The sequence below is a fragment of the Glandiceps talaboti genome, chromosome 18, assembly GCF_964340395.1.
Source record: "Glandiceps talaboti chromosome 18, keGlaTala1.1, whole genome shotgun sequence".
NCBI lineage: Eukaryota > Metazoa > Hemichordata > Enteropneusta > Spengelidae > Glandiceps > Glandiceps talaboti.
Genome location: NC_135566.1, coordinates 12,559,491 through 12,573,273, shown reverse-complemented (window position 1 = coordinate 12,573,273; position 13,783 = coordinate 12,559,491). Strand labels below are relative to the sequence as shown.

The 13,783-nt window shown below is 35.0% G+C and overlaps 2 protein-coding genes across 2 annotated transcripts; both read right to left on the bottom strand.

Moving 5' to 3' along the window:
- Positions 1 to 2,046: 2,046 nt before the first annotated feature.
- On the bottom strand, positions 2,047 to 7,416 carry LOC144449695 (SRR1-like protein). The gene is made up of 7 exons (XM_078140271.1): positions 7,244 to 7,416; positions 6,661 to 6,701; positions 6,085 to 6,422; positions 5,207 to 5,302; positions 3,542 to 3,693; positions 3,076 to 3,121; positions 2,047 to 2,277 (listed from the first exon to the last, which is right to left on the bottom strand). The coding sequence occupies exons 1-7, from the start codon at positions 7,414 to 7,416 to the stop codon at positions 2,089 to 2,091; spliced, it is 1,035 nt and encodes a 344-aa protein (XP_077996397.1). The 3' UTR covers positions 2,047 to 2,088.
- A 2,802-nt stretch (positions 7,417 to 10,218) lies between these two features.
- On the bottom strand, positions 10,219 to 13,616 carry LOC144449571 (dCTP pyrophosphatase 1-like). The gene is made up of 5 exons (XM_078140132.1): positions 13,422 to 13,616; positions 13,212 to 13,290; positions 12,125 to 12,156; positions 11,144 to 11,178; positions 10,219 to 10,409 (listed from the first exon to the last, which is right to left on the bottom strand). The coding sequence occupies exons 1-5, from the start codon at positions 13,556 to 13,558 to the stop codon at positions 10,219 to 10,221; spliced, it is 474 nt and encodes a 157-aa protein (XP_077996258.1). The 5' UTR covers positions 13,559 to 13,616.
- Positions 13,617 to 13,783: the final 167 nt, after the last annotated feature.

Genomic DNA, 13,783 nt, shown 5'->3' with positions numbered 1-13,783 from the left:
ATTATAATGGCTTAGCGTCATGTTAGGTTTGTGTCACATTAAAAGTTTTACCCTTTATATATTAGTTTTGTAACAAGACCTTAGAAGGTTACCGAACAAAAATTGAGGATGACAGTTAATTTCTGGTGCTCGGGCATAAACGCATTCCATGTGCATGCACTTTCAGTTGCCAAATACCAAAAGACAGCCTGATACCTAGCTGCTAGACTAACTGTATATGTGAAAGGGCATTAAGTAGGTAAAATCTACCTGAACATATTTCACTGAAATTATGGTAATTTCTACAAGAAATACTGTAAATTTTATCTGATTTTCTGTTATCAGGGTCTTGACACTTACCAAAGACAGTGAATGAGAGAACTGTAAATTTCATTCGTTTTTACAAGAACTGCAAAATTACATATGTGGTGATGACATTGAATAACCAGGGAGAAAATCCTGTATTTTCTGTTCGAGCATGTACAACTTGTTTTGTGCATGATAAAATATGTATATTACATGTTCAGAAAAGTTCTAAAAACATTCCTACAAGAAATAAATATCCCAATTTATTGATAATTTTGGCACTTTTTGCTATTAAACCTCTATCTGCATAATTCCAGAAACTAGACTTTGAGCTGAGAAAATAAAAATCAACAAACATGTAGTTAAGTTCCTGTCAAATCAGTTTTAACATAAGAAATGGTATAATTAATATTTTAACCCCAGCTTTGAAAGATTTTGAAGTACGTCAGGATGAGGATTGGGTATTTATTTTGGATTTTGATTTACAAACCATTTTTATCATGGCTTCCTACTTGAAAAATCAATGTGAAACAACATTGACCAAGTCTGTGTTTGTAACTCAATACATTGCAAAAAGCTAAAAAAATGTGTACTAAAAGTTTGTTATTGTACGTAACAAATATTTTAGACTGTAAGATATGTTGTGATGTTTCGCCCTCACCGGCCTCCTGTGTTAGAGGTTGGCCGATGTGTGAGGGCGCCCCGTCACGGCATACCTTACAGACTACAAATATTTACACATTTATTAATATGCTTTTGCAAATTTCATGACTTGGCACATATTGTTACACATTGCTATTTCAAGTAGGAAGCCATAATAAAATTGTTTTATAAATTAAAAATGAAAAATATATACCCAACCCTCATTCATATGGCTACTTTATATGTTGCCAACAGACTAGAAATTTGGTATAGATGCAAGCAATTCTTACAGCAGTTGAAATGGTACTACACACCAGGAATGCTAACTAGAAGAATTTTATTAGAATTTTAAGTTTGTCTGTCTGTCTGTCTGTTTGTCTGCTAGTTGCCATTTTGCTTTGTTGTTGTTGTTGTTGTTGTTGTTGTTTGGTTTGGTTTGGTTTGGTTTGGTTTGGGTCTTTTTTCTTCTTTTTTCTGGTGGGGGGGGGGCATAGTAATGATATTTTCAAATAAAGAAATGCTAAAAATCAATAATAATGTTTTAGTTTTAATGTTTTTTCACGTGTGTATATGATAGGCTGACAAAGGTTTTTGACCATTTCCATGGAAACACTGAAGATGGAACAAGCCAAAAACAATGCTGTTGTACATGTGTAAGCATAATACAATTATTTAGCCATTCAGAAACAAGTGGAAGTGACGGGCTGGGGATCAAACCTGCAACCTGCGGATTCCAAGCTGGCCACTCTAACCATATACACTCATCATGACTCCACGATATAGTCTCATGGCATGGTGAACAGTGCATATCGTATGTCAACTAGTAATCCATCACACATTGACAGGTGCTTGTAGTTAGGTATTAGTCATTCAAGAAACACATGATCCTTATGCAAATTATGTTTACATCGTAATGTCACCTTTAAGTTTTAATGCATGTTACATGTGGATATGATAATGTCATCATGCCCCAATAAAATACAGCTGATGGTGGTAATTTAAAATTTAGCACAGAAAGTCATTCTGCATACATCCATTTAACTAGCCGTTGGTACTGATCATACATTCAAATGCCAACAGCCAGATTCTAGGGTCATGGCATAGAGTGGCAGTAGGAAATCTTTTCTTCACTCAGCATCATGAAATGAAATGTTGATATGATCATTTATCTTTCATTATTATTTCAACATCATGACAGTTCTCATATGTTGGTTCATCATGGTCTGTCCAAAATCCAGAAGGCACACAAGAAACTCTTTCAACTGGAAACATATGCACTGATGTATCACTGAAAACCTCAGAATATGAGCTGTCAACATCAAAGGGAAATTCTTTCACATATGGCAGTATCTGAGTTCATAATTAAGGTCAGGACAACACTCATGGAAATTGATGGCTAGTTCTGTGTGCGTTATAGAGGATATATTGCCACAGACAATGTGTGAAATGAAATACATTTATTTGGTAGCTATTATTTAGCAATATTGCCAATGATTCAAATGTATAGGATAGTCCTAATTACCTGAACCTAAAGATCTATTAGACAAAAAAATAAAAAATTGTGTGTTTCTAATAACCTGACTGACCCTAGTTTAAGCCACTGACACTTAACATTTTTTTAAAACATTTAGAACAAAAAGTTAAGAAATTCTTTGTCTTCTTGACCTTCATGCTGTCTGTTTTCTTTCCCCAGTGATGTCTGTACATATTTCATCAGACCATCACAGATATTCTGACCTACATTTTGTTTGTTTTTGGGTCAAAGCAATATTTTTTCAAAAATAAAAACAATTAAAAAAGGTAAAGATAAAATAAAATAAAACAAAATGGAATAAAATAAAATAAAATCCCAACCTACCTACCCTTTTTCAGAGGCCATGTTATCGGAAACACACACAATTATTGTTTTTTCTGTCTTTTACAAACTTTTATTTTGAGAACAGGATGATAAAGAATATATAAAATGGTACAAGACAAATCCAGAATTCCTGCTGAAAGGCATGTACATTGGTTTGGTGTGAAAGTATATGAACAATCATGGTCTAATGATTCACCAAATTTAATAAATAACAAATGACTTTCCAAGCCTTCTTTAAATCATAAATTTTGTTAAATCAACTTTAAAACTATAAAATACAAAAAGGATACCCTGCTAATATATGCCACTTCTTGATGTAAGATCCTACTGGGAAGCCTACAAATGAGTAAAAGTCAGGACTGTTTTAGGGTGTGGACACAAAAATCAATTTAATTGGAATTATTGTACCATACTATATGCACAGCTACACAAATACATTTCCCTTCACATTCAGTACAATTCAGGGTATACAATATTATGAGTAAAGTTATTACATCTAACAAAACAGTTTAAACAAAAAAAAATGTTCAAGTTACAGCTTTGAATAAACACGGAAAAACATTGTCAAACTTCATAACTTATATCGTCATGTCAGTACAGTAACATTGTATCTGCTATGAAATTGTATATAGCAGATACGACCTTACTGCACTGACATGACAATATATAGCAGAGTCAAAGCTACTATTAATCAGAAAAACATTGTCAAAGTTTATAAATAAAGAGGAAGGCCAAAGCTGCTATTGAGATGCTTACCTTGTTTTGTAATTATCAAAACTGTTGCCTACAATAATGAGATTTTTCAACTGCTCCTCATTCCAATTTGCCCACAAGACATTATTGTACAAAGGTTTTCCACAATGTACCATATAAAATAATGTAGGATGAGTGATCTTCCTTTTACCTTCCTGTTGATCAACAAAAGCATTAAGTCCAAATAATTATCATGACTACATACTATGATAGAACCCCATGACATGTGAGTGCAAATGTGGTGTAGTCAGGGTATTTGCAGGAGTGCTTGCAGTGTTCTTCTGTGGTTGTACTTCCATCTGTGTAGTGAGTGAAAGTGCAGCAGAAAACACTGCCAGCACCAGTGCAAATACACATGAGTACCTACACTGGAACTCACGCAGAATGGGGATTCTGTTATTATTACATTTGTTTATCTGAAACAGCAAATTTCTGTAAAAATAACACTGTGCAATTACGTATTTTTGTGCACAATGAACGATTTAATTTGCATATCACATCCATCATGTATGCAATAATTAAGCAATAAACCACCCCTGGAGAGGGTATACCAAGAGTATATGACCAGTGAATGAAATATATGCATGAGTATAGTGAGTTCACTGTCAAAACCGACTGGTATACCATCCCTAGGGGGTGGTTTATCGCTATTATATTATACAGTATATTGAAAAAAAAAATGGAAACAATTTATTGTTTCGTTTGTCATCCCCTTGAATAAAGCTGCTTTCAAGACAGCTGATCTGACGCGTGTATAATATCAACTTTGAACGTTGACCGTGAACCCTGTGTGTCGTGCAGTGACTGGATTTATTTTATCTGCTGCTCGTTTCTAGTGACAATCTATACTTTGATCGGCCCATTAACAGTATACAGTTATGAATAAATCACATGTTTAACTCAAGGTATTATTTGAAATGGTCTAGTCATCTGCGGTATATGGCATGCTTCGCAACTTGGTGGCAAGACGTGTGAGGAGATAGACATCGCAGCAGGTTAATTACATATATTTACGGGAGTTATGTCTTTAGAATTTTGGGTTTCGGAATTTCCCACGCGGATTGATGACTGATATGCTAGGACAGGATCCCAGACAAATTTCTTATTTGAATAATGGTAAGTCAGTCAATGTAAGCTCTTACACTCGCTTCTGTTTATGACATTACACGTACATGTATGTACCTGTTTCAACTTTTGCAGCTGCCGAGTCGACAAAACCGCGCATGCCTTGACCTTAGTAGTAGGCGGTGATTTGTACAAATACGCGATAAATCGGCTGCTTTCAAAATTTCCTTCATAATTTCCCATAAACTATTCTCTCACTGAGAAAATCTTCCTCTGACAATCCACAGGAGTTCACTATCACTGCAGACTGAGCAGACTGCGATTTTCGGAGCAGACGACAAAAACTGAATGTCAAGCCGAAGTAATTTGTAAACATGAAAACTTGGACGTGTGCCAACTGTTCATTATCACTCACATTAGACATGCTAGTTAATGTCTAGGCCAATCAGATCTCTCAACTTGTGCCATAAACATACTAGTATAATGTTTGACATTGCACTGCAGTACAAATAACACTAGAATGTATGTGCAGTGGTGCAACTATTGTATGGCACATTCAGTTTTGTACAAAAAGTTGCCACGTATAAAATTTTTCCTACATACCTCATTGTCCTCAATGCAAACAAATCCCATTTTTCTAAGGATATCATTTTCCTGTGAGGTAGATCTAGGATCATAACAATAACACTTGCCAGGTATCTGTGCAGGTAATAAACATATAGAATGTTGTGTACAGTATATGTTAAAATACACAACCCACAAAAACCCACTCATTTTCCTTCTACAATATGAGGAATGGACTAAAACACTTGCCTAAACCGGCACCAGCTGTAACTGGAGTATTATTTTTTTGATCAGAAAACCAACAATATACTCACTGAAAATGTCAATAATTAGACCTTGTATATGTCAATTAGTGGTCTATTTTATCTATAAGTAGTATGATAATAAGTTGAAATCACGATTCATTGGGTGCTGATTTTTGCATGCAGATCCAAAAATTAATTTGATTGGATATAAAACACCTTATTATGTGTACTGCTACACAAATATGTTTACCTCCAGGTGATTCAATATTGGTCAGGGTGTACAATATATTAGGATTAAGTCATTACATCTAACAAAACAGTTTTAAAAAATGTTTCAGTTGCAGTTAGTGAAGCTTATAATAAGGATATACAAACCAGTTTCATGCTAATCTAAGAATTTCAAAATTGTTTTACAATGCAACAGTATTGACTAAAACATGTACCTGACTTCATATACTATACCATAATTATCTCCAGTGTAGGTAATAATAGACATATTCTTTATTGATTCTTCATTAGCACTGGATTTTGTTTGTTTGCTTGTTTGGTCTTTTCAGATATGTTAGATCATGTTAGATCATAGTATCTGAGTCCTTTTTATCTTTTTTTTCTCTCATGGGTTTCAGGTCTAACCAAACAATAAATAACACAATAAAACAATTCATCACTTACCTGCAAGATTGTTTTCAACAAAGTTAGGAATACCAACTGGTATCTTGCTATGGGACATGTGGAGAAATTACCAAGTCCATAACAAATGATATCGATAACATGAAAGTTTTCATTTGTATCAATATCATTACAACCAGAATGCAGACTAGGTAGATGGAATTCATCCACAGCAGTCCTCCTGGTTGTTGTTGATAGTTCACACGATTCTTTATCATAATCACCACAATCTTTGACATATTTTTTATCAGAATCCAAAGATTTTTCAGCAGAAGTTACGACACTTTGATCCTGGCAAGTCTTTCCTAAATTGCTAGATAAAAGGGCACACTGCATAGTTCCTGTAAAGAATACCAATGTAAAACACTACATTTTATCAGTTTTTAAATATTCTATATATTGTCCAATCAAAAAGACATGTTCTGATGATGTTTAGTGTGATCACGATGTTTATCAAAAGTGATATTTCGCATTAAACATCAAGAATAACTGAAGTGATATGGACATAGGTATTGATAATGAGATCAAAGAAGAATTTTTGGATTATAAAAAACATATGAAAATACAATTCCTACTTACTTTTGAAACTGTCATAAAAATCACTCAGTTCAACTTCTGCTCTGAAAAGCAAATAAGATTAAAATGTTCATTTATGGAGGGTAGTCTAAAGTACTTTAACATCTACTCTCCTTCATATCCTGCAGGCATATCAAAATAACATAATATTGGAAAATGCCAAAATATAGCAAAAAACTTAACACATAAAGCTCGTTTCCCCTTTGGTGTACCCTCTGTCCACCAAACAAGGTCTGAGTGGACTTGGTAAAACTGACAAACTATAGCCCATTATCATTACTCGAGCTAGTCCTGCTTGCATACGGAGTAAGTCGTCCCTTCCTTCTCCAAAACGCGTGCACCGTCTGCAAACTAAGTTATACATGTTTCTGTTTGGAATGAGACGACGTTAATCAGTGAGATGATTTCAATTTGACTGTTGTTCCATGCTTTTCAAGGTCAACAGTTAGAACCTAAATACTCATGACAGCACGGTGAGCATCGACTGCACTAGTTGGTTACGTCGATGGGAGAAAATTTCGTCTGCTACGAACTTTTTCAGAACAAGAGTGACATGTACTTCAAGAAGTCAACATGTCGTGCTTACCTACACTCGTCAATTCTACGTTTAACATTTTCCACATCAATTACATCTTCAACAGAAGGTCTGTCATGTTTTGCTGATGTCACCAGTTCAGTGTTTTTCAAACGTGTTACCTTTGTCTTGCTTTTGCCTTTCTTTCGACGGACAACTGTGAATCCATCCCCATCGGACGCCATATTGCTTCTTTAACCTTTGACCCTGGTTTCATAGCAATCCGTTCCGTGAATTTCTTGAACGTAAAAACCATGAAAATGGCATACAGGGCAAGTAATTTTTCTAACATGTATTTTTTAGAAAACATTTTCTCTCGAAAGTTACGAGTTGTAACGTTTTTCAACTGTACTTGGGTACATACTATTAATCTATAGAGGGCGTGCTAACAAACATGAGAAGTTGCTCTGACGTTGAAATCTTTTCCTTCCCTTGATAAACTAGGCCTTAAAAAAATATGTGGTTCCGATTAGCTCAATTGTAGGATAGGTAGGGTATGTAGATTTGTTTGAATTTTTTTCATGCGTGAGTCAAGTTCAGGTAGTTGTGTTTTCCGTTGTTTTCCATGTATGGTCTCTGTGTTATTATTGGTTTCTTCCCATCAGATGTACAGCCATTAGATTGAAAGTTTTATAGTCTTTTTAAGTTGATGTCAGTTTTCACATCCACCATTTCTCGCAAGACTTTACAATTTTTGCGATTTTAATGTTTTTTTTTCTCAAATACGTAAAAAAAACAGTTTAGGGTTGGTAGTGAAATACTAGGTGGGGAGGGGGGTCAGGTAAACGGAACGAAAAATTGTTTTTTGTCTTACTTGCTGCAGAGGCTGCTAATAATTCTTACCATATTTAGAGAGAGAAATTCATGAGTACACACACACACACACACACACACACACACACATAGATTTAGAGACCAGTCCAATGAATTCAGTGGTTTTAACATATTTATTCTGTAACATGACTTGTAATGCCAAGTTTTGACAAAGTGCAATGCTATGCAAAGTATGTGAAAGGGAATGGTGTACAACTACACAGGTTTTTAGTGATGGATGCAAGTAATCTTTCAGTCAAAAATTATTTTTAGGGGTCACCAAACTCTACCTTTTCAAAATCTGTAAAATTAGTAAGTAGACATATAAAAAATGGTTATTTTGAAAGCAAGCTGCCTCCAGTAAAAATCTTGAATTAAAACTAGCACCAATTCGAAACAATATTTCATTGTGAAGGTATCAATTACAAATAAAACAAAAATGAAAGCTCTATCAAATTACTGAAGTGACACTTGGAAAATCATGGATACTTTTCTAATGAAGTGGTGAAAAACAACAAATGTTACAACACAAGCAGGTAGTCTGTTTGATCAACACAAAATAACAACAGATGGATCAAAAACGGCTTTGATTCATATTCTTAGGTAACTACAAAAAATAGAACTTGACACAAAAGCATATAGAATGTTGTGTAATTTATGAAAAATATATTTAAAACGTTTTATACAAGTATTCTGATTGTGCATCAAAAATGTAACACTACCATTCATGCTGTGTTAAATAGCATATGTACAATTGTAAACACAGAATGAACTATTCTAGCCTGCAATCATCCATGTGAATGGGAGTTTTGAATTCGTTATTTCCCCCCATCACCAAGCATGGGGAAATGAAAGTACAAAATCCACATTTATCTGGATTCTAGGCAAGCAAGAGTTTCATATCAATAACAACATTATCACTAGTTATAATGCTGTATACAGAAAACCTCTACTGTCTCAAGCAACAACAATACTGATCATTTTAGATCTTTAGTAATATAATTATGTGACCATGTCTAGAGCAGTGTTTTTTGTTAAGGTTTTTGGAACCCTGGTAACAGAGAGAGAGGGAAAGGCATAAAAGTATTTGAGCTTCTTCTAATAGAATCTACCATAACTTTGTAAGGGAACCCTGGTAAAATGACATGGGGAACCCCAGTAGATTTTACCTACTTATCACCCTTAGCTAAAACACTGTACAGTAGCAAACTGGAAATCCTAGAACAAAGGATCATTTGTGACTGAAATGAACTGAAATTGAAATGATGTACTACTCCAGTGTAAAACAATAATGAAAAAAATGCATATGTAATGTAATCAAACAATCAAATGTAAACAACTAACGTCAGTAGTCTATTTGCATTGATATAAAAATATGCATAAACTAAAGTGATGTTATTTTATGAAAAAAATTTTCTTTAGTTTTGTTTTTTTAGCTTCAAAGTTTAAGCTTTTTAATACATATTTTTCAGCAAAAATAATATGATAATTATAAAGTCATCATCCAGTCAGTGTGGTGAAAAAAACTGTCTCAGACATGACTGAGCTGTTCACCACACTGTCATCTAGTGATGTCAGTCAATTTGTCCTCAGGAAGGCATGAACAAAAAGTAATCTGGTTTTGTATCAATGAACATTATTCTAATTATAAGGATGTATACTGGAGAATATATTGTTCATGGTTCCGAGAATCAATAGGACAATATAATATAGTTACTTTGAAATGGTAAATTGGAACTGAATGAGACGTTTCGATCCGCCACTTCAGAGAGAAACAACGCTGAAAAATTAAATCATTGCGTGATCAAGGTCCGTAGTAGACGAATCGAAATGTCACATTCGTTTCCAATTTACCGTTCCAAAGTAACTATATTGTATTGTCCTAGAATGTATACTGTTTCTGCTGCTATCAATATTCACAACAGAAGAGTTAGTTATCAAAAGTTTACATTGTATATTATTTTCATGTCTTTACATAGCTGCTTCAGAACACTCTGGAAGTCGGGTATAAAAAAACCCCTAAATTCTTCAGCAGGGCTAACTAAGACAATCTCTGATGGGAATGCTGATGTTTGACAGAAAGACTGACAACATAACAGTTTCCGAGATCACGGTATTACTATATTCAATAAACGTTCACTTCTCTTGAGAGTGCATATATTATACAAATTCCATCAATCATATTCGTTGTATTTCTTGCATGATCCGTGTACTTTACTTGCTGGGTATTTCTTGTGGTTCAATGCAATCTTCTCAACCGTTGCTGATGGTAAGTCTATGTGACATTTCTCGGCTAGTCTTACAAGGTATATAAGAACATCACTTAGTTCCTGTGACAGGTGAGTTCTGTCTTTTTCTGACCAATCTGTGAAGAAAATGAAATTAAGATTCAAAGATTGATATAGCATTTTTCCTTAGCGCTTTACACTAATTACGTATGAACCTATAATGGCATAATGGCCCTTTATACCTCCTCAACTTCCTGGGGAACATATAATCCATTCCAGCCTCTATTAGCACACAGGATCAAAGTATTCACATAGCAACCACTACTTTACCTTACTGCTATCCTACCAGGTCCCAAATTATACAGCTTGGTTGAATTGGGCACAATCGTTCAAATATTACCCAAGGACTTTAGCCATTCAGAAACAAATGGCAACAGAGAAGCTGAAACCAGCAGATTCTGGCCATTCTGACCAATTCCCTGTATCATTAGAAAGCATCTACGCTTCACACATTCAACTGATGTCAAATGTTTCATTGAAATTGTAAGAATATTTAATTAGGAAATTCTGGATCCTCCCATATGCACTTTTTAGAAAAGTTAGTTCTACCCAAAGATGTATTGAAAACATTCCTAATAGGTTTACATGACAAACAAATCCAAGTGTAATGCAACAATACACAAGTTTAACATTCTTTCTGATTTTCTGTGGTCAACACTGAAATCCTACACATGTAATATGACTGGTCCATTTTGAGATTCTACAAATAATAATGGAAAATAACTTGAGAAATTTTCCTTCTTTTTTATGCAATTGATGTAAACATCAAAAAAGTGGTAATTTTCACTAGAAACTTGACTTGGATACGCACCTGGTAGACCATCTTTTGTTTCACCTCTCCACTGACTGTAAATAAAGGGTAAATGGCAGTTTGGTTGGATTAATAATAATAATAATGATGACATTGAAAGGTGAAAACAAATACACACATCTGGGATGTATCTAATTTTAAATAGCTGGATACAGTATAGTCTAGTTCCTGATGACTGTACTCCAATTATCCACTACATTATCTTCACACATATACATCTAGTCAATGTCGTTACTCTAGGCGTTAAATGTGGTTTAACTCCACCCTGGACGAATCGCAAAAGGCACATGTCAGTAGTAATCCATCACAAATTGACAGGCTGCCGTCATTGCTCATTCATATTCATTGGTACAGCTGGACTGATATGATATGTCCAACCGAACCCCACCTCCAGTCTAATTAAACTAAAACCATGTGGGGATGCAACAACGTCATCATATTTATATGAATGCTGTAGGGGGGAGCACAGAATTATGTGTGAGAGTAACAACATTGACTAGACGTAATGTGTGAAGATAACGTAATGTAAAATCAGAATACAGTTGTCAGGAACTAGACTAGGTACAGCATGAAAAGCAGGCAGTACTATCTATGAATGAGACCAATATTTTAAACAATTACTCAGAAAGTATCTGTTAAAATATTATGGAGTAGCTGATAGTTTTTGCCAACTACGAAGTCATCTCACCCAACAGCTTTGGAAGATGACTAAAAAAATTTTTCAAAATCTTGACCCAAATGTCAAAAAATCATTACTGGGTTTTGGAATAGCCCTGCTGCAGTGTCATCAATTCATTATTTCCCCATCATGGGAAAATCAAAATGCAAAATTCCCATTCTCCATGAATCTAGGCTAATACTAAACTTACAGCTCTGAATCGAGTTGTAGGGCGAGATGAACTCAGCAAAGGTACTGAGATCAAGAAATTTGTGATACTTCATTCATTGCAAAGAAACCCTGTACAACAAACAAACACTTACAAAAGTTCAGCAACTTCTCCCACTTCACCGACCTGAAATGTAAAGAAGAAGAAGAAAAGAAGAATATTTCAGGAAGTATGTCAAACGGAGTCTCTACCTCAAGATCTTTAGTTCATCTCAGATCAGAATAAAATATTCAGTCTGATGTAACCCAGAGACTTGTCACGGTCTTAGAACACTATCTCAAGTTCCTGTGACTTGAATAGTAAGTAGCTTGAGACCATGAGACAATGACAAGTCTGTGGACTGACTCTGACCATGGATCTATTATCAATAATATATCCATGCTCTGACTGTCATGAGATGCAAGAGATCAAGCATTATAGCCATGGAGGTGATAAAAGTGTGATTTTGAGTTGAATGCTATGTAAAACTATAACTAATTCCTACATTTTGATTTGGTTAGGGTTTGGGATATGTTATGTGTTGACAAATGCTGTAAACCAAGTTATTTTTCGCTACTTGAAAATTTTGTGATTTTTCAATCTGCAATCTACCAGACTGGTAGTGGTACCGTACATTGTGTTCATGTACAAGTCAAGAAGCATTTTAGTCACGACTTATTTTTGCGCTTAAGTTTAGTTTTCCTGTGAAATAAGCAAAACTAAGTCTTTATCGAAAATTTCCAGAATTACAATAATTGTAATAACACCAGGCTTTGCATGAATAGTATACATCATTCCTGACATCTTTTTGCTTGTAAGAAACAAACGATAATTCCTAATATAAACACCAATATGTGTTGAGTATGGCTTTGGAGCCGGAGAACAATGGCTTGCCTTGTAAATATTGATGACGTGACAATGGCGATAATTAACTCCATGTATGTGTGAACCCAGGCAGCCTGTTTGCAGACATGGCTTTCTAAATCATAGTTCATTTGTAGAAATTGTACTATTATTTATTTGACCTTACAGCCTGTTTACGGTACATTCCGTTCAGTCTCTCAATGAATGGAATATGCCACATTACACTACTAAAGCGCCGACAGACTACTTTGACCCAAAAATGCACCTTATTCAAGTTTAAATATTGCGTGCTGTGAAGCAATGACAACAACCTTTAATGAGATATGTAAATCACCTACCATTGCTAATAGTAAATTCCTGGGCGTGTGAAATTTGTTAAAATCCCTTTCCTTCGCAAACTCACTCTGCATCTGTCGTCTGAAAGAGCAAATGCCGAAACGATTAAGTCGAAAATCAGATGATGAAAAAAGGAGAAAGCGCGTCAAGCATGTTGTCATTTAATAAATGGAGACGTAAACACAAGACTGACAAGCCTTCAGGACACTCACATTTGTTCAAGCGTTGGCCTTTCGGCGAATTTGAACTCGGTTTCGGTCGTATCAGTCCCATTCGTCCTGATTTCAGTTTCCCTTCTACATTTCTTAGCCTCTGGAACGTCTGGCGATGCAGCATTTGTTGTCATCATGGCTTCGACGATTTTTTGCTACGTGTTTCAAACTGGTGTTGGTACGTGAACCTACTCGATCTCTAGCTCTGCTCGATCGTGCACTGAAAAATTCCCGCGAAATCCTACGCATGCGTACATGCCAAAGGAACAACACAAATATTTTATAGTTTCCCATGTGATAGTAAGCACATTATTGTTCTACATATGCACATGAAGGCCAAAATGTCAAATTTGTGTAGCTAT